At 42.4% G+C, this 21,499-nt stretch overlaps 1 protein-coding gene and 1 pseudogene across 1 annotated transcript in view; one reads left to right on the forward strand and one right to left on the reverse strand.

The window, feature by feature from the left end:
* The window catches only part of PRKCH (protein kinase C eta), a 222,216-nt gene that overhangs the window by 43,402 nt on the left and 157,315 nt on the right, over positions 1-21,499 (reverse strand). The window contains exon 10 of the mRNA XM_060004442.1: positions 19,788-19,942. Within this exon, the coding sequence (XP_059860425.1) occupies positions 19,788-19,942 (155 nt within the window). The remainder of the gene's footprint in view (positions 1-19,787; positions 19,943-21,499) is intronic.
* LOC132421160 (large ribosomal subunit protein uL11-like) lies at positions 10,246-11,231 on the forward strand (annotated as a pseudogene).

A 21,499-nucleotide genomic window follows, 5' to 3' on the forward strand; every position in this document is an offset into this window, starting at 1 on the left:
ACTGTAGTGTCCCCTTTGGTCCCTATTCTGAAGCTATTTGAGTCTGAGACCCCGTTCAGCAACAAAAGAAGTGGACAGAAAGGTAGCTGTCTGTCTCTCTCATCTCCCCTTTCTTTAGCTCTATCAAGTAAAACTAAACATGAAAAATGCACTTATTTCCTTCCATGTCATTTTCAAGAGCAATTACTTTTACTTTTTTATATGCTTACACTAGAATACATGCTTCCTGTAGGCAGGGTCCTGGCCTATCTTGGTCACTATGATATCCTTAGACACAAAGTAGGTCTCAATGAATATCTGCTGCATGAATAAATGACTTAACAGATGCATAAATAAATAGATGAATGTGGACCTGTAAAGTTATGACTACTGACAAATTTATCTCTCATGCAAATATATTAAAGTATCATGCAAAGGACATAACACATGGGACTCAGGGGAAAAGCAATTTTCTTCCATGTGTCTTTCAAATGAAGATAGTGACCAATGCTAAAAAGATACTTTTAAACGGTTAATAACTAAATTTCCAATTCATGGCCTGGGAGAGAATAGTCCATGAAAAGAAAATGCTGGGGGAATTCCTTTCCTACAGAAGAGGGACCCTCTAAACTTCTAAAACATATCCCCTTTTCTTTGGTTCTGCCATCTCACAGAAAAAAAAGAAAAAGTTGTAGAATGTGGACACCTCTTTGTAGGGTGACTGTGCAATGTATTGTCCAAAATGGGCCTCTGAGTAAAAGGGGGGCGCTATTCAGGGGGAATCACAGGAGCAGACTGGGGCTTCCCTGGGAAAACTAAGATACGGGGCTGACCTACCTCTTCACCATGTAAGCTACCCACTCAGAGTTAAAGCAATTTCTTGAAATTCTTCTCTTGAAAGTGCTTGTCCTTTCCTGAATTCTTCTCATCTTAACTCTTTGCTGAGTTGTTATCTTGAGAACTCATTCTTAGGAAGTACAGTATCTTGAGCTTCTCTGGGAAGTTATCAGTTCTAGAGTTAACTCTTTACACACCAGGTGTGACCCAGGCCACCCTTCCTGGATCACGTATCAAGTGAGATACTATGAAAATGCTCTGCAGAGTAAGCCCTCGATGCTTCCTCTTTCTTTTCATGCAAACAGAACATAAAAATATACCATAGCTGCAGCAAACTGAACAAAGCCCAGCGGCCCCTCAGACAGGCTTCGGAGGGAACGTGCTTTTTAACATACTCACTTCCTTTGGTAGTGCCACAGCACAAAGATTACACTCAGCCTTCCCAGCCATAAAAGCTTCAGTTTTTCCCATTCTTGCTGCCAAAGCTGAAATGCCAAGAAATGCTGGGAACTGTGATTATACACACTTCATATTTTACACTCTGAAACTCCAAGGAATAAGCTGTGGAGAACAGAGTCTTATTTCTTAAATGGCAGCTGAACAGATAGGGCACTCAAGCTTTGCGGAGCGCGGCTGAGTATTTGCATGGGGAGAAACAAACAGAGACCTCACAGATTTTTCCCGTCTGTGTGGACCTTCCTGGCATGTGGGGCAGACGTTGGCTAGCTTTTCTCATTTCTTTCTTTTTTGCTATTTTCTAACTTTCTGAATGACTCATCCAGATTCTTACGGGGAAAAAAAAAAAAATCAATGCCACACATATAAGTCAGTCATAAGGAAACTCAGCAACTGCCTCTGACAGGTTTGAACCTGTCTCTTTACAGACAAGAAAACAAAGGCCCAAACTGAATCCTCCTTTTTTTAGAGTAGCAATAAAGCGGCCAGCCTGACGGCATTTAGATCTCAGGTTTGCTTTGTCAAAATTTTCCTCCCAAGCTGTAAGTTAAGTCTTAAGTTAATTTCTCCGCTACAGAGTATTTTTCTGAATTCCAGCATCCAGTGTAGGAATTAGAACAAACACACACTAACCAAAAAAACTGGTCTTCCTTCCTCCCTCCCTCCCTCCCTTCCTTCAAGAATTAACACAAGAGCCCTGGGTACCTCACTCAGGAAGGGCTCATGATGGCAAGAGCTGTTCTTCTAAAGGGTGAATTTCATGACTCACTTATCACCTGCTTTCCTCTATTGCCCTCTCCCATTTCTTTGTCAAAGGAGTGTTAAAATCCTCACTCAGGGCAAACTTGGGAGGGGCCGGCTTCTCATTGCTTGGATTAAACGAAGATTTAACACCCGCTCTTGCTTAATTCACAAGATCTGGAAGGCTTCCACATGTTTACAGAGCATAAGAGCTCACGTCTGATTTTTTCTCCTCCCTTTGCCAGTGCCTGCTCCAGTGCTTTGCAGAGAAAGGGGTTTGAGAAGCTGCTGGTAAATGACCACTGTGCACCAAAGCAAAGCGAGCACCACGCAGCCAGCGTGGACATGAGTGCCGCTGCTCCTTAATCCCGTGATAAACATAACCACTGATGCAGCTGCACGACGTGTAGGGCTGGAAGTAAATTTCTCTTTGTAGCTATATAACTGCAATAAACTTTTATAAGCCTGTTGCATGATCTCCACAGACCTGCACAGTTTCTCCAACAAGAGCAGAATTCATTGCAGGTTTGAACCCTCACCCACAGACCCTGCTTTGAAAAGAGGAGGAGTCTCAAAACTGCTAGCTTTTTTACAGGAGTTTAGAGCTGGTCTTTCAAAAGGCTTAGGAAATCTTCAAGTGTATCCTATAGCACCATTTGTTTTTCGATAGGAAACATAGAGCTTGTGTATATGTAAACCATTTCTGGCAGGACATACAAGAAATGGGTAACTGGTTGCCTTGAGAAAGAGAAATCAGGAAGCTGGACTTAGCTTTCACTGTAATCTTTTTAGAATAGCTCAATATTTCTTTTTTTTATCATATGTATGCATTAACTCATCTAATTAAGTTACATCGACACTGCTCTTTAGTCAATAACTAATACCCTGTTGATACCCATCTTCATATCATTTATCTCTCCCAATGTGTTCCTCTGGACAAGCTCAGTAGCTAGAAATAAAACAGAAATGAAGAGAAGAAAGAAGAAATATTGCTATACCATGTGCCAGAAATGGAGGGATACCAAATGAAAATGAACAAGGAAACCAAAGCTCTGGATGCCAAGCCCTGATAGAGCCATGACAAATGAGAGAAAGAGCCTGAGGATCTTGGCTCTTCATCCTGCACCCCCTGGAAAACATCCCTTCCCTTGCTGACAATTCCCTTTCACTCCCTACTGACTGATTTCTCCTCTTCCTCTGCCCATCCCCCACTCCTTTTGCTTATTTCATTTAAAAATATTGGTTCTCAAAAATCACAAAGGTAACACATTCTCACTACAATCAGTGTGATACAATATGAAGATACCTATCGAAAAATTAATAACTGTCCACCCCATCCCAAACTTGTTTTGTATCTGCTCTCCCACAACTTCTTCCATGCACATATCTATGTACAGTTGGGTTTTGCTACCTTTTTTATTTTTAAGCAAAAAATGGGACTTAAATGAGCATATGAACCATTTAACTTATTTTTCTCACTGATTTATCTATCAGGAAAAAACCACCCAGGTGAATAAATGTAAATCTAACTCATTCACTCTTTCAATAGTTGTATAATATTCTGCAGGGTATACTGTAATTTATTTAACCTTTCCTTATGAAATCTGTCCACCTCTTAAATGGGTTCACTATTCAAGTTTCTTCCCTGGGTCATTTTCTTCTTTATAACTGATAACATGTATGGAGAACTAACTGATACCAGATATGGGGATAAACAAGCAGCATGAATTGAATTCTCAAAATAACCTCATGGGATAAGCAGAACTGTCATCCCCATGTTATAGATTAGGAAACTGAGACTTAGAGGAATTAAAGAGTTTACCCAGTATCACAGAGCTAGTACACTGTGGAGGTAAGTTTCAAATCCAAGTTTGATTCCAAAGCCTTGCTCTTAACTGTAAGTCAATACTGCCTCATTTGCACACTGTTGCCACGCAATCAACCTGGAGCCTATGGCCACTGTCTTCAGCGTTAGCCTGGTATTTACAACTTTGAGATGGGTCAGTTGACTAGGCGTTCCACAGGTACCTCTAACTCGAGGTGTTCAGGTCTTCATCTCCCCCATCCCCACACCTGTGCTCATCCTCTGCCTCATCTTTGCAAAAGGAAACTCTGAAGAGCCTATTTTTTTTTTCCTTTGCGGTACGTGGGCCTCTCACTGTTGCGGCCTCTCCCGTTGCGGAGCGCAGGCTCTGGACGCGCAGGCTCAGCGGCCATGGCTCACGGGCCCAGCCGCTCCACGGCATGTGGGATCTTCCCGGACTGGGGCACGAACCCGTGTCCCCTGCATCGGCACGCGGACTCTCAACCACTGCGCCACCAGGGAAGCCCTGAAGAGCCTATTCTAAAGTCACATCAACAATCAACTTCCCACCATGCCTGCTGCCCCTATAATCAGCATCAACAAAATTCAGTTAAAGCCCAAGTCTTATTTAAGAGGAATAACGTGAGCTATTAACATCACAACTCACTTTAGTTAACCAATTACTAGTTATGACGCTGCTGATCTTACTAGAGAAGAATGCAACACATCAAACAGATACTGAATCAAGAATGAAAAATTACATGGATGGCTTATGATTGCTCAGAAATCAGTGATTGCAAAAAGATAACCAGAATGAACAATATCACACTAATCACATTTCCTTCTTTGACAGGTAAACTACGTTGGAAGAACCAGATTGCCTCCAAATATCTAAAAGGCTTTCTTGTAGAAGATTTGTGTTTTTTCAGTTTCCTCCTTATAGGTGGTTCAGAACCAGAGAATGGAAGATACTGAGAGATACTGTTTGGGTCAATACAAAGGTGAAATTTCCAAGTCATTGATGCCTAAAAGTGGAGGGAACAAGTTCCTTTTTGTTTGGAGGTGTTTAAATATAGACAAAATGACCACTCAGCAGGCTATTAGGTATTCATGCTTTGAAAAAGAAGGGTATATAACTGTGAACTCCCTTCCAATCCCAAGGTTCAAAAATCGTGTCAGTGGGACATGGATCAGGGAAGTATCAAGAATGTAGGACAGAGATTCTATATGTGAAAAAGCAGGTTTGGAGGGATATTCTGAAGGTTGGAGGAGCAGTGCCAAGGGAGGAAAGAGAAATGAAAGGTCATACAGTCAAACTGCCACCTTCCCATTTTGAGCACCATGCACGCACTTTGGGAACCGGATCCCTCAGTGACGTCATTCTCCAAGGTGTGGGGCAGTTTGCCTGTCAGTTTCACTCCCTTTTCTTTGCAGCTGAACCCAGAAATTCATCAGTGTCTGGGCATTTTGGCCAAATGGTAACAGGGTGCTTGCACCAAGTTATATTTCTTCTTAGGAAGTTTGCTGATAAGTAAAATTTGACATTTGCAAGACAATGGAAAAAATTCCACCTTCAGGCAGACTATTTATCAAAAGGCAAACAGTAATAATACCACGTTCCGCTTAGCTATTTCTCCTGCCAGGCTTAAGTACTGGGATCCAGGAGGAGGATTTGGTCTCAACACAACTGGAAAACATACCCTCCAAGACTAACATACACAGCTCAGTGAGCCAAAAGAATGACAATGCCCTCATCTAATCCTCAGCTGTTCTCTCGCGTCAATCCATGGTGTGTTCAACTCCAGCAGGTACTATTCTCCTCAGGGCTGAAATTATTTCCAGGTAGATTTTGTACTATCAAGTAGTTGCAAAGCACCTTGCTTCACATAATAGAAAATGTTGAAAATTGAATAAACGTATGAATGAACCACTGCGATGGACTGAATGGCTGCATACCTCCCAAATTCATATGTTGAAGCCCTGACCACCCCATATTTGGAGATGGGGCCTCTGGGAAGTAATTCAGGTTAGATAAGGTCATGAGGGTGGGTCCCCCATGATGGGATTTGTGCCTTTATAAGAAGAGACGTTAGAGAGCTTGCTTCTCGTCTCTTCTCCACCAGGCATGTGAAGATACAGCAGGAAGGTGGCTGTCTGCAAACCAGGAAGACAGGCCACACCAGACACCAAAATGGCCAGCATCTTGCTCTTGGACTTCCCAGATTCTACAAGTATAGACATAAATTTCTGTTGTTTAAGTCATCCAGTCTATGGTGATCATTATGGAAGCCTGAGTAGACTAGGATGATGACTCACAGACAAGGAGTGATCACAGCCTGAAGGCCAAGGCTTGACAGAACTTAACTGGTACAGCAGCAGCAAGGTACCTATTTTTGATATAATCACGTTGCAAAACTCGTATTGGGGTATATTCAATATCATATTTGAGATTCCCTTTTGAAAATAATATTTTTAATGATTAAAAAGACAATGTTTGTTCAATGTAGAACATTTGAAAAGCATTAAAAGGGAAATAAAAACCACCTACATTCCCTCAGATACTCAGACAACCACTGTTGATGTGCTGATAAACATCCTCTTGAACTATTTTCTCTACAGAGAATAAAGCTGACAAGGAATGAGGTCTTCTGGGGGGCTTCTTCTGAACCATGACCATCACTGCACTCACAAAGTCACCTTAAAGAACCCCATCCTCTTACACTCACAAGGACATTGCTGAGAAGTGGTTTTGTTTTCAGGATCCTAATATGGATATGCACATCCTATACTATCTATATAGAATCAACACTGGTTGCCTATAGGGGTGATTAGGGATTAACTGAAAGGAGCACAAGGAAACTTTCTGGGATGATGGAAACGTTCTATCTGTTATTTAGAGAATTGATTACATATTGTGTACACTCATCAAAACCTATCAAATTGTACACTTAAGATCTACAGGGGTGGGGGTGGCGTGAAGTGGAAAGACAAATACAACCCACTGGGTAACACCAATACTCATCATTAAAACATGTGCTCTGATGCATTTTTCCAAAGAATGTTCAAAAGGTGAACATTACTGAGCATGTACTACATACCAGGCTCTGGGCTAAAGGCCTCACATGCACCACTCAGGTGTGCATTTCTAGGATCTGCATTTTATCAATGAAGAAACTGAGGCTTATAGCGGTTACGTAACTTGCTCAAAATTCCACAGCTCGGAAGTGGCAAGGCAGAACTGGAACCCAGGTCCCTCAAACCCCAGGAAAAAAAGTTATAATAACACGCATGCCTTTTGACTCAGCAGTAATACCTCCAGGAATCCGTTCCAAGAAAAGAATCAAAGACGGATCCAAACAGATGTGTACAAGGATATAATAAATTCACCATTATTAATAAATCAACTTAAAGGTACTATAAATTAAGTAGGTCCATATGGTAGACCACTCTGTATCATGTAATATTAGGTTTAAAAGAGAATGTAAATGACTTTCATGATAGGGGAAAATGGTCATGACAAATTAAGTGAAAAAAAAATCAGGTTAAAAATGTATATACAGTATGACCTCAATTTTGTTTCTTTTTTTTTTAAAGTAAATACATTTTAAAACTCTAAGGAAATATATCTGAAGAAAATGATTATCTTTCAGTGGTAGGGTTATAGGTTATTTAATTTTAAATTTTCAACAGTTACTATATGTTACTTTTGTAATTAGAGAAGAATCAATTTTATTTTAAAAATAAAAAACACGGGGAAAATCATTGCTCTCACTAACGAATGTATACCCGTATACCCAAGACTGTATATACACATCTTTATGAGAAAAATATCTTTGTACAGCCCCTTAATAATTTTAGGGTATTGATGATATTCGATAACTTACACATAACTGTAAAAAAAGTGAAATCACCAGGATTTCTAACATAGTCATATAGGTAAAATATACATGATAGGTTTAAGGAACTTACAAAACAATGTCTGATTTGTAAAAATGATCTTGAAGAAGATTTTACCTTTCCTTTTAGCAGAAAGGCATAAAAAAATGGAACAGATTACTGTTGAAGTCCTCTGAACATAGCAGACAGACCTGATGTAAATCTCAGAGGAATTAGAATCACCTAAAGCAGAAAAGTATACAACTTAAGTTTTCTACAAATTCTATGGATCTAAGTCATCCAGTGTAGAAGGGTCGTGGCAGAGACCACCACTGTTTCTCAAACCCAAGTACCGTACAGCTCCTTTTGAAAGAACATGTGAAGAAACACTGATAGACATGTCTTTTCCTATGAAATATCTTTCACTTGAGAATTACAATTACAAGGAAGAAATTTTTTCTTTATAGTGAGTGAAAGATGTATGTTATCATCAAAATGAAAATCCAAAATTTTTAAATCCGTAAGAATTAAAACGATCATTTGAAAAATACTATTATGGATGCTCAAACATTCTTCTCAGTAGGTCAAATTCTCAAAAGGCATTCATTTATTAAAAAAAAAAAAAACGACCTTGATTTCTCAGCAAATCATGGGTTTGGACCAGTATAATAGTGGTGATAGATACTGAGTTAAAGAGGCATGGTTCCTGCTCTCACGAGGCAGCCCATACGCAGAGAGGCATAGGCCAGGAAGGATGCTGAGGGAAGGGTATTACAGGACACCGTGCAAGCAGAGAGGGTGGGCACCCAACCCAGACGGAGATGGGGGGCAAGGGGGTCCAGGAGAATTTCCCATTAGAGGTGACAATCTAAGCAGAGACTGCAGGGATCAGCAGGCATTCCCTTGGCAGAGAGAGGGAGAAGCGTTCCAGGCAAAGGGAAATGCATGTCCCAAGGCCTGGAGGTTGGAGGAACTGGCACCTTCCTGGATTCAAACCTGAGGTGGGATGATAGAGTTCCACCACAGGCTGCATGACCTTGAGAGAGTTACTTCCCAGAGCCTCAAGTTTCCTTATCTGTAAAAGAAGGTTGACACCATTTCCTTGGAGAGATGTCATAAGAAGGCAATATTAAATAGGTACAACTCCTTTACAGAGGTGTTTGTCCTCATGAGATAAATGCTCAGCACACATGGCTATTATTCTGTGTGGCAGAATCAGGGAGAGAGCTCGGATCATCTCCTCCGCTCTGCCCCATACCTCTCTGTCCAGCCATCCTTGACCTCAAAGAGCACATGCCCCTCCCACAGTGTCCCTGCCGTTCCTTCCACCCAGAATGCTTTTCCCCCCGTTATTCATAGAGAGCCTGTTTCCTCGCATCCTTAGGTCTCTGCTCATCTGCTCAAAGAGCCCTTACAAGAGAAGCCTTTCTTAATCCTCTGTGTAAACAGTAAAACCATTGTCCTCAAACTTTATCTTCCCTGACATAGCTTTTTCTCCACGGAGTTTATCACCCCGACACTCAACATACTTGTTGCTTGTCTGACTACCTGTGCTAGAATTTAAGCTCCTGGAGGGTAGCGTAGCTTTATTTCCAGAGCTTTGAACAGTGCCTGGCCCACGATGTGTACTCAACACCTAAGTGTGAAAGGAATGAGTAAGTAACCCAAGCTAGAGGGCGAGGCCTTCCTTTATTCTTCTTTTAGTCTCTGAAGGTGTGACATAAAGCTTTGCATTAAGTAGGCATTTGTTTAACTGTACAACTGAATCACTTTTTACAAATGGCAGTGTTCATCTGGTACCTAAAGATCAACGATTATATTTTTAGAGCTTAGCAAATGAATCCAAGATTGTGTTTAATTATAATGAAGCAGTAGATTGCTGGATCAATTTGGTGGGGAATACAGCAAGACTGGTGGTCTGATTTCATTAGCCAGTGGAATCAATTAACACATGTATCAATTAGTCCCAAATAACCACAGCCTTTGTTCATGCAAAGGTCAAACACGGATGATGTATGCCAGGATCAGTATTCTGATCTAATAAGTGAAGTGCAGAAACAAAGTGTTTCAGGGCTGAAATTTCTTTCTGTCATTAATCTGGATCCTTGGAGAAACTGTACCAGGATATTTACTCCAGTGATGGTCCAAAAATGTTCTTGAATCGCCCCTCAAATGAACAAAAGAAAATTTTGCTTCAATACCAGAAAAAGTAAACTCAAAATGAGTTCGACTGTTTCCCCTATACATTAGAGAGGCAGCTGACATTTAAACAAGATGCAACAGTATAGTCTTCAAGTTTTACAATATGTCCCCAGTGCTCCAGGGCTTCCTAAGGCAACTATCTTAAGGACTTATGATAACTACATGGTAACTATATTAACTATACATGATATCAAAATATGGCTAAAATGCAAAGAAAATTATTTGGCTTGAAAGGAAAGCATAATCAGATTTAGTTTACTGTAAAAAGATTGGTCCCCTTTCAGCTTTTGGCTCAGAGGAGGCCAGGGCGCAACTTTCTTCATTCATCCTGAATCCCGGTTCATCTGACACCAGCTGCCTCCACCATGCTGCCTAAGTTCGACCCCAACGAGATCAAAGTCGTATACCTGAGGTGCATTGATGGGGAATTTGGTGCCACACCTGCTCTGGTCCCCAAGATCGGCCCCCTGGGTCTGTCTCCAGAAAAGGTTGGTAATGGGCTTCCCTGGTGGTGCAGTGGTTGAGAATCTGCCTGCTAATGCAGGGGACATGGGTTCGAGCCCGGGCCTGGGAGGATCCCACATGCCGCGGAGCAACTAAGCCCATGAGCCACAACTACTGAGCCTGCGCGTCTGGAGCCTGTGCTCCGCAACAAGAGAGGCCGCGATAGTGAGAGGCCTGCGCACCGCGATGAAGAGTGGCCCCCGCTTGCCACAACTAGAGAAAGCCCTCACACAGAAACGAAGATGCAACACAGCAAAAATAAATTAATTAATTAATAAACTCCTACCCCCAACATCAAAAAAAAATGTTTGGCATTTAAAACAAAAAACAACAACAACAAAAAAAGGTTGGTAATGACATCACCAAGGCAACTGGTGATTGGAAGGGTCTGAGGATTACAGTGAAACTGACCATTCAGAACAGACAGGCCCAGATTAAGATGGTACCTTCTGCCTCTGCCTCTGGTCATCAAAGCCCTCAAGGAATCACCAAGAGACAGAAAGAAGCAGAAAAACATCAAACAGAGTGGCAGCATCACTTTTGATGAGACTGTCAACATTGCATGACAGATGTGGCATCTATCTTTAGCTAGAGAACTCTTTGGAAGCATTAAAGAGATCCTGGGGACTGCCCATCTGTGGGCTGCAATGTTGACGGCTGCCCCCCTCACAACATCATAGATGACATCAACAGTGGTGTGGTGAAATTCCCAGCTACAAGAACTACAAAGAAAAATAATTTAATAAAGGATTATTTGACGATCCCCATGCCTCCAAAAAAGATTGGTCTTCAGAGGGTTGATTTTTACAAGCCACAACTCCAATTTCTGTGAAGAATTCTCTATTTTTGAGGACGCATCACGAGCAAAGTTTCAGCTCAAGCCTATGCTACAGAGAAAGTGCAAATCTGCTGATAGCATGTATGCAAAGAATAATCTCTATCGACGTGGCATGTTTCAAGGAGCTTTCACATTTCCACCTGACTGGAGCTTCATCAACACCCTACAGGAAAGCTATGTCAATGGTACCCCATTGGACAGAAGGGCAAACGGGCTCAGAGTGTTCAGCCACCCACCCACATCCTCAGGACCAGTATGAAGCAGGGCTGGGACTAGCACCTAGGTCCTTCTGAAAACCAGGCCCAGCATTCTTTCAGTTCAAAGAATATATGCTGCCTCTCAAACTTACTTTAAAATAAGTGATGCTTTTCTATTTTTTTTGTAGCATTATATTTTAAATGGAATTTTACTTTGGGGACACGTACTCTAAATGATGCAGTATATCAGTATTTTGTGTAACCACACAGCCAAATTTAGGCGGCTTCCCAATGGGGCCTGATTCCCTAGGGTTCTGTCTTTAGCTCAGTGTTCCATTTAAGACACTGTTGTTGGATGATCTCATCCAGTCCTATGATCTGAACTAACAGCTATGTCCTGATGACTTCCAAATATTTAGTTCCGGCCCCCCTTCACTGGGCTTCAGACTCAAACCCATCTGCCCATTTAGCATTTCCACTGGAATGTGTCTCAAGTACCTGACATCTTATGTTTCTAGTTCTCATCTTCATCTTCTGCTGAGATCTCTTCCAAGGCTCATGGTCTCTCCTAGCTAACGGTACCATCCATCATCTATTCAAACTTCTAACTAAATACCTAGCAATGACCCCAGGTTTCTCATTCATGCCCTGGGTCCACCTAGTCACTAAGCCCTGTCTGTTCTACTTGCTGGTATCTCATAAACGTATGCCCTTCTCCTCAGCCCTACCGCCAATATCTTAGTTCAGAGCCTCCTTATCTTCTTACCCAGAGCACCGTAACAGCCACAAACTGAACCTTCCCCTGCTGCCCACATGCACATGTCCACACACTCCCCCCACCCCTGCCAAATACATGTAAAACATAAATCCACTCACTCATGTCATGCAACTTGCTGAAAATTCTTCAAAGACTCTCCTTTACCTGCTACATAAAGCCAAATCTCCTGGTATGAAATCTGTACCTGACAGTGCAGGTTTTCTATCAAATAACTATTCTCCTTCTTTTTCCTTAATAAGAGAAACTCAATTTTTAGTTAGAACATAGCCATGTAGTAATTTCCTAGCCTTCACTGAAGCTAGGTACAGCCATGTGACCAAGTTCTGGACAATTCCATGGTAAGTATTGTGTGGAAGTTCAGGAAGGATCCTTAAAGAAAGCTGACTCAGCTGGAAGGAGTGCCCTTTGCCCTTCTTACTGCCTGGAACTGGAATACAGAGATGACTTCTGGAGCTGCAGCAACCATCTTAGACCATGAGGTGACCTTGGAGACGGCAGAATAGAAAAGATAGAAATCTGCGTCCCTGAGGACTCCATGGAGCTTTAATGGTAGAGCTGGACACCCTACCTCCAGATTCCTTACAGGGAAGAGAAATACATTTCTGTTTAGTTTAAGCCACTGTCATTTTATATTTCCTGTGACAGGCAATGGTGTCAAATTCTAAGTGATACAGAATTCATACTTCTCAAGAATGTTAAGCCTTGCATAACTTCATTTCTGTCAAGCCCTCTGGCCTTATTCTTCCACCATACTTCAACCTTTAGGCTCTAGTACTACCAAAATTCTAGTAGTTTTCCACTCCACCCACAGATTCACCAGGGACTTTCACACTTCTCAGATTTTGTTCAAGTCTGCGCCCTACCTAAACACCCTACTTAATTTTATTCAGCTTTTAACTTTCCACACTCAGCTCAGGCATCCCCTCCCATAGGAAGTTTGCCTAAATCTCCATCTTAAGCTAAGTGGCCATGCTCTGTGCTCCCATAATGCCCTGGGCATACTCCAGTTTTGGAGCCCATTTGCTATTATTTACGGGCCATCTCTCCCACCCCACAGAAAGCACCTCAGAGGGCAGACAACACATCTACTCATTTTGTATCTATATCTCCTAACACAAGCGGGAGCTCAGTAATTAATGTTCTGAGCTCAACTGCATTTTCCTCACTGAAATGGAGCGAACAATATCACATGCTTCCGAATGTCTTGCTTAGCCCTTCAGGCCAGCAGTATGTGGAAGATTGAAACAAAATTTTCTAATGGCAATATTTTTTTTCTGGAGATGAAAAAACAAGCTGCAAGTGAGCCATCCTAAGAAAACATCCATTCTGAGAAGCAATTTATTGTTTGGATGTTTCAGACTTGAATTCTTTCATCTGTTAACCGGGAACTCGGCACTAAGTAATCTTGTAGGTCTCACCTGGTTCTGACACTTTATAATTCCATTTTTGAAAACAAACACATAGATTTGGACACAAGAAACTCACTGTGAGTGAATGGCTCCTCCAGGGACTGACAACATGACTAGCCTTACCCAATTTTTAAATAAATTATTTATAAGGAGTGCCTAAAAAATCTCAAAGTCATCAGAGGACAGTGACCACATTAGGATATTGAAACGTCAGTTGTGGGAAGATATGCCTCCTAAATTCCAACCACACTGGACTTCTCTAAAAGCCCTTGAGCTTGCCATGCTCCCTCCTGACACTGGGCACTTGCATTTGCTATTCCTTCTGTCTTGAACGCTCTTTCCTTCACTCTTTACTAGTTACCTCAGCTCATGAGTCACTTCCTTAGGAAAATCTTCCACCTTCCCCTGACCAGATTGAATCACCCGATGAGAGGTTCTCATTCATTGCAATGCATTCCTCTTCTTCACAGCACTGGTCACAGTTGTGATTTTCTATTAGTATGATTATGTGATTGATGTCTTTCTCCCTCACTAGACCATACTCTCCACAAGGGAGCACTTTTGTTTTTGCTTATCACAGTAACCATATCCTTGGCACAGAGTCAATGCTCAATAAATTCTTGTCAAACGTCCCCAAAGGCTGTGCAAGGGAGGAGAATAGGGGCTGATGAGTTTCATTTGGGGGACATGTCAAGCTATTTTAGTAAGCTGGAAATCCTCAGAGCTCCCCAGCACACCTTTGAAAAAAGATCTCAGGAGTTAGGGATTGAAGTCACTTTCTGGTGACGGACGAGCAGGCACTGAATGAGCCCATCATCTGGCAGAACATGCATAACAAGCTAAGAAGAGAGAAGGCAGGAATAGGACTAAAATGTTTGGAGCTCCAGTAATAACCCTGAGTAAGAGCTCACAGCCAAAATCCGAAGTGAAAGTTACTAATGTATTGAAAATCCCACGGCTAGCACTTCCTGAAAAAACAAGGACTATATGAAGATAAAAACACGACAATTTGTGGCTGTCTTTGCAGCACACAGATCAAGAAAGAGTAGACCTACTTCTTGGAGCAGAAAGAATGATGTTATCACATGGCAAAGGGAAAACAGAGCTCCTAAATTTGACTTTCAACTTTATCTAAAAAGACCACCTTTCTCACTAGAGTGAGTAGAATAAATACAAGTATAGAATCGAATTCCACTGTAGATAGGAGTCCAGAATTCCAGGCTCAAATGAAAGACATCTGGGGACTCTGAAACTCTGATAAATACTTAGGAGTAAGAAAGGTCCCCGGAAATGGGAATCAGACAGGTGTTGCCACAATTTTCAAGAGGGGGAAGAGCTAGATATCAGAGAACAATGACTCAAGCATATGATATTCACCATGGACCCAACACATAAGTTGATCTGGAAACAGATGACTTGTGAATTCTTTTTTTTTTTTTAATTTTATTTTGATGTGGACCATTTTTAAAGTCTTTATTGAATTTGTTACAATATTGCTTCTGTTTTATGTTTTGGTTTTCTGGCTGTGAGGCACCTGGGATCTTTGCTCCCTGACCAGGGGTCAAACCCTCACCCCCTGCGTTGGAAAGCAAAGTCTTAACCACTGGACCACCAGGGAAGTCCTGACCTGTGAATTCTTAAACATGAAAGCAATACTCACAGAGGTGGCCTCTCTCAGCATGGCCTCTCTAAGCAAAATGGTACTCAGCTAACTTCAGATCACACAGGTATGTGGAGTCAGCAAGGAACCTGATGGTCCCTTATGGCATCTTTGAGAAACAAGAGTCAGATGATATAGAGGTTGGTGTATTCATGCAGATACAATGTCTCACAGCTGTGCTCAGAGACTAGCTTGATAGATCTCATCTGGCAGGGAGATTGCTAATCTTTCCAAATTCTGAATTTATGGGGAAAAAAAGTCAAATTAGGTAGTGATTGTTCTCTAATTTGAGGAGAAATCAAAAGTGATTTTCTTTAAAAGTTAATGTACTGTATAAGTATATGAGTACAAAACAATATGTCAGGTCTGGCAGTCAGCCTCTGTGGCCAGTTCCACATCTGGACGATGGGAGGGCAAATTACCATTGATATCCATGCAGCCCGCATGATGAGAACTGCACAGGGCACAAAGCAGTCAGACGCATAAGTTGAAAAGTATATGTTGAAATGTGCTGTGTTCAAGTATAACCTGGGAAGGAGGAATCAAAACTTCAGCTGGGCTCTTCTATAAATTCTTCTTCACTCAACCTATTTTATTTTATTTTTTAAAAAAATTTTTAAATTTTATTTTATTTTTGCGGTACGCGGGCCTCTCACTGTTGTGGCCTCTCCCGTTGCGGAGCACAGGCTCTGGACGCGCAGTCTCAGCGGCCATGGCTCACGGGCCCAGCCGCTCCACTGCATGTGGGATCTTCGAGGCACGAACCCGTGTCCCCTGCATTGGCAGGCGGACTCTCAACCACTGCGCCACCAGGGAAGCCCTCAACCTATTTTAGATACATTCCATGCTTTGTCAGAAACAGCAAATCCAACGTGTGCTGGCTGGCTTTGGGAGTTAGGGGTTGACACGTCAAATGATGTCTGAGTTCTCCCCTAACGCAGTTTATGAAACACATAGAGAACGGTGCCCATAATGCTGGCAGGCAGGTAAATGGGATGCGTGCCTCTTTGTTTTCCCCATTTCTGTAGGGCTTGACTCTGGAAAAAAGTCAGTGCCCATGTAAATTATTCATGAGCACTGTCTGGGATTCCAGTCAGCCAATAAGCCCCAGACAAAGGACTGAATAGTCTTGTTTTCCCTTAGCAAAGTGACTGACTGCTTATTTCGCAGCCCTCTCTTTTCTTGGTCTGTGGGCCACAGCAAGGCTCCAGACCTTCCAACCAAAGGCAAAGGGGCAGACTCTTTTCTTGCTGTAACTCCCAAGAGCTGGGCTTCTGCTCCTCCATGGAACGCAAGTGAACACATCTGAGAATCAGGGTCAGAACACAAGCAGAAAAGCGCTTGAATGTAACTGGCCTGTCTCCTCTCACACAAGGCACAGTCCGCTGAGAGAGAGAAGAAAGGCATAAGGCACTACTTTCTAAAGTCCCATTTGATGATGACTTGCAAATGGTACCATCTTTGTAACTTGCTGCAAAAGAAACACCTCCCCCAGAAAAAAACAAAAACATAAAACAGCCAAACAACAACAGCTCTATTTGGAGAGATCAGAGGCATCATTCAGGCATCATTCATCTTTTTAGCTCTGATAAAGGCCATCCCAGGACATGTATGATAAACAAGGCTGTCCTGTGCTCCCACATTTCTCACTGTGCTCTCTGGATCAAATTCACACCCTCTGTGACCCAAATGTACCCTTTGCTCTCTGTGAATTACAAGGACTTGGTTTTCAAAGGCTTATCCTTAAGACTCTGCTCTCAGGCCAGTACCCTGAATGGAATTAAATTATCCCATGAAATAAATCCACAGGATAAAAATAGCTTTGGAATCTATCCTAATTAAATGTGTTCCCTTCAAAGTCAACCATATCAGTTAGAGCCTGAACATGGAATTCAAGTCAAAGAGTGAATTAAATTCTCAGATTTGAACCACAATATCAAGAACTGAAATAAAATTTCTCAAGATGTGGGCTGATAACTGCTTCACCAGAAACCACATCAGGCTACAACGTCCATCCTCTATATTTCAAGACAAATGAAACAGGGAGATGGAGAGGCAGTCTCCATCTGACATCCCACACAGGTCATCTAGTATGTGCCTCGCATCAAGGTAATACAGTGCTTATGAAAAGCCTGAGTATTCAAGAAAATGATTTAGGCCTTACTGCTTTTCCCCACTGCTAGTCTGAATGTTTGTGTCCTCCCTCCCCCACATTATGTTGAAATCCTAACCTCAAAGGGCGATGGTATTAGTAGGTAGGGCCTTTGAGGGGTGCTTAGGTAATGAGGGTGGGGCCCTGATGAATAGGGTTAGTGCCTTATAAAAGGGGTTCCAAAGAGATCCCTGGCCCCTTCCACCACGTGAGGTCACAGTGAGAAGGTACCAGCTAGGAGCCAGGAAGAGGGCCCTCACCAAACATGACCATGCTGGTTCTTTGATCTTGGACTTCTAGTCTCCAGAACTATGAGAAATAAATTTCTGTGGTTTATAAGCCACCTAATCTGTGCTATTTTGTTACAGCAGCCTGAATGGACTAAGACACCCATTCTGCCTCATTTTCACAAATCAAAGTCGCCCTATCACCAAAAGGGGAGTAAGAAACCCACTCTTCACCTGACAGTTTACTTTAAGGTTGTACTCTAAGCCTTCAAGTCTCTCCTGAGGAGACAGTATAGCCCAGTGGTTAAAAACATAATTTGAATTCTGGCTTCACTACCAGTTAATAGTCTGGTTATTAACTCATTTGAAGATTAGTAATTCATCTAAGTAACACAAGTAATATTATTGTTGTATAATACCATTGTTGGGAGGATTAAGGGAGAAATTCAGGTCAAGTACTAGGCCTGTAACAAGTACTCTGTTTAGCTCTTGTTGCCATTGTTAATCTTTTTAAATTTACAACACAAGTTCCTGTCCAATAGGGAAGTGGTTACTCTTAAAAATTAAATGTGGGGAAGGCTCTCCCTGGGCTAAACAGAGCAGAGATGGGTAGCTAAAGCAAGGAGAGGAGAACAAATGTGGAACACACAGCCCAGAGTCCGATACCACCACCAGGAAGGACCTAGAACTCCCTCCAGCACCAGAGATCATGTCAGCAACCACCACCAATCATGCGCTGGGCGGAGGGCTGAGACAGGAGAAACGCCCTGCTGGAGCCGCCAGGAGAACATCAAGTCCTGGTTGAGAAAGCTCAAAGCACAGGCCATCCAAAGTGACCTGGGGCCGCCTCAGGACTTAGGAATGAGCGGAGATTCCTTAGGACCTTCAAGGGACGACCCCACTGCTGGCTATCCAGCCTGGCTCCCCGTGCTGTCCCCCCTCTTCTACTTCACAGCGGGGGCTGTGACAGAAGAGCTGTGTCTACTTGAGGTTTCATGTTCTCCAGTGTGAATTCACTAGAAGACATTTCTGCGCAGTGCCTGCTCTACCTTCTTGTTTTCCCACTTCTTTCTGGTACCATCGACCAGTCCTACTGCATTCTTTACTGTCTCACTTCTCTTTTCCTACTTTTTTCTCCCAGGGTACTTAGGAATATTCAGTTTTTAAAGCTCTCTCACACTTTAATAATGATGTTCATGCTGTCACGAGCTCACGAAAGGAAGAGCCTTTAGCAAGCTAATAAACAGTCAGGAAATTCTTTCCTTCAACATTCATGTGCCTAACATGAGACAGAATTTTTCTCAAGGGAAAGAAACAATTGCTTCTCAAGAGGGGGAAAAAAAAGGAGTATGTGTGGCAACTAAGTCATAATGTGATGTAAAGAGCAGGATGACATTTTCAACAGAGGAAAAAAGGGAAATTTAAGAATAAAAATGATCTAACACTCACTATTACATTTTCCACTTTACTCAGCTTTGTGTCTGACTAAAGTTTAATTTGATCTCCCCTGAGCTCTGAGATCTAACAACATCAACCAGATTTCAAGCCCATTTAACGTATGATATATTACGATCAAAAGACTGTGTGTCATGAAATGGAATCAAACAATATTTGGGAGGGGGCTTCAAGTGATAGGTATCATCAAGCAGGAGGACACTGCCATCAGCAGGTCACCTCTTGGCTCCTGGACTGGTAAGCCGCAAGCTCATTGGACTGTGATTCCTAATCACAGCAATTTAGCGCAAGAGGCATCCATGCTCTGCAGTTCAGGCATGGATTCTGAACATGGAACGAATCACTCTCAAGGTTAAAACAGAAAAAAGAGAGCAGCCACGTGTTCAGCCCTTTGCAGGGTTTGGCCTTAGAAAACTCCAGCCGAACAAGTTCTTGAACAGTCTCTTCTGAGACTCTCAAGCCTATTTTACGAATACCACACAGGGGCAGGTTTTAGTTCGCAGGCATTGTTAATCGCTGTGTTATTCATTCATTCTAATGGACACACAAAGCTCGGTGAATTTAATTCCAAAACCATTTCAATTGTTCATCATGAGAAATGGAAGGACAGGTTGAACAGGGGAATGAACCAGGGATGAATCATGAGAGGGGTTACCAGCAACCAAAACTCACCTATAGATGATTCCTTTGTCGTGTAGGAACATAAGCGCCGAAATGATTTCTGCAGCATAGAAACGAGCTCGTGCCTCATCAAAACGACGTGACTTCTGAATATGAAACATCAAGTCGCCCCCGTTCACAAACTCCATCACAAAAAACAGACGATCCTGGGTACAAACACAAAAGAGACAAAAGAGGATCCAACGTGGTGTAGCCATTAGCCTAGAATTCAGCCAGCATCACATGACCCTGGGCTCCGGCGTGGGGAGAAGAGGTTGTTAAATGGAGGTACTCAATGGAACATCCTGACAGCGGGTCAGGGCAAAGCAGGAGGGTCTGGTGGATTAAATCCTTGGGATGGTGGGGATGGGGGCTAGGTGGTGCTAGTAACGTCTGGATCTCCTTTAAGTAATTCCACACAACCTTGAATTTCTGCATTAAATAAAAAGTAGAGAAGGCTTTGGTTCTAGTTTTAGTTCTGCACTTTAAACACTATGTACCCTTGAATTTAACTTTTTTTGGATGTTCAACATTAATAAGGTGAGGATGATGATGTTATCTCTACCAGAATCGTTGAGTTTTATAAACTGGAAGAGAGAAGCATAAATCGAAAAGTGCATGCCTTTTTGTCTGGAACATGTAGGGTTAATCACAGCAAGTAAGGGACATCTGATAGGTCCTCACACCTGGGCGGAGAATGATCACAGAGAAAGGAAAACACTTTTGACAAATCAGCCAGACAACAGTCTAATGACAGCCTCAGAGTTGCCTCAATGTTAGAAATTCTATTTGGCCCCTCAGAAGGTTCCTGAATCAGAAAAGGCAACTTAAAGTCAAGTGAGATGCTGTCTCCATCTGGAAGGAACTCTAACCTAGCAGGTGAAATGGGCTCTTAGAAGTCACTGTTGCAGTCAATGTACTAAGTACTGTGCAAGTGTTATGAATAAAGCGCTATGGAAAGTAACACTGCTTAATGGAAGAAGTGTACAAGTCTCCATTAAAAAGTGATTCTCCAAGATGGACAGCATAAAACGCTTTGCTTCAGGAACCTCTGAGACCAATGGACTTCCTCATTCCCTCTCATTAGCATTTATGGAGTCCCAAGTTAGCCAGTGCTGAATTAGGTGATGGGGACCCAACAGAGAGTAAAAAAAGGCACAAAACAGACACAGTCTCTATCCATAGAGAGTCTAGCGTGGGAGATACACATTACTTTAAAAGAGCCACAGAGTCACATAAACAGGCAAATGTACAAATTCTGGTCAATGCTGTGAAGGAAAAGTGGAGGAAGCAATGATATTGTGTCATCCGCTTGGGGGGTCAGGGGAGGTCTCTCTGAGCAAGTGATGTGGGAGCTGAGACCTTCCAAATGAGTGCAATCAGGGCCAGTGGTCATCCTTTTGGAGGGTGGGAGGGTGGGAGGTCATTTTGTAAGGAAACTGGTATCTTACCAATTCACGAAGGATGTGTATACGCACATAGAAGCCATCCTTATTAGTGGTTTCAGGTGCTGCCAGCTCTGTTTGGCATTGCCATGCATTCACAGCTGAATGGTGGACAGAGATTGTGTCTGCTGTTGTTCATCTCCTGATCCAGCACTGGTTTAATCAGGCCCTTCCCAATCAGAAGACACTACAACTTATGACCTCCTATGCCCAATTTTAAGACAAACCTTAATTAGAAGGAAAAAAAAAATCCTCTGGGTCTATGAAACGTCTCTTTCT

Source organism: Delphinus delphis, chromosome 2 (assembly GCF_949987515.2).
Source record: "Delphinus delphis chromosome 2, mDelDel1.2, whole genome shotgun sequence".
NCBI lineage: Eukaryota > Metazoa > Chordata > Mammalia > Artiodactyla > Delphinidae > Delphinus > Delphinus delphis.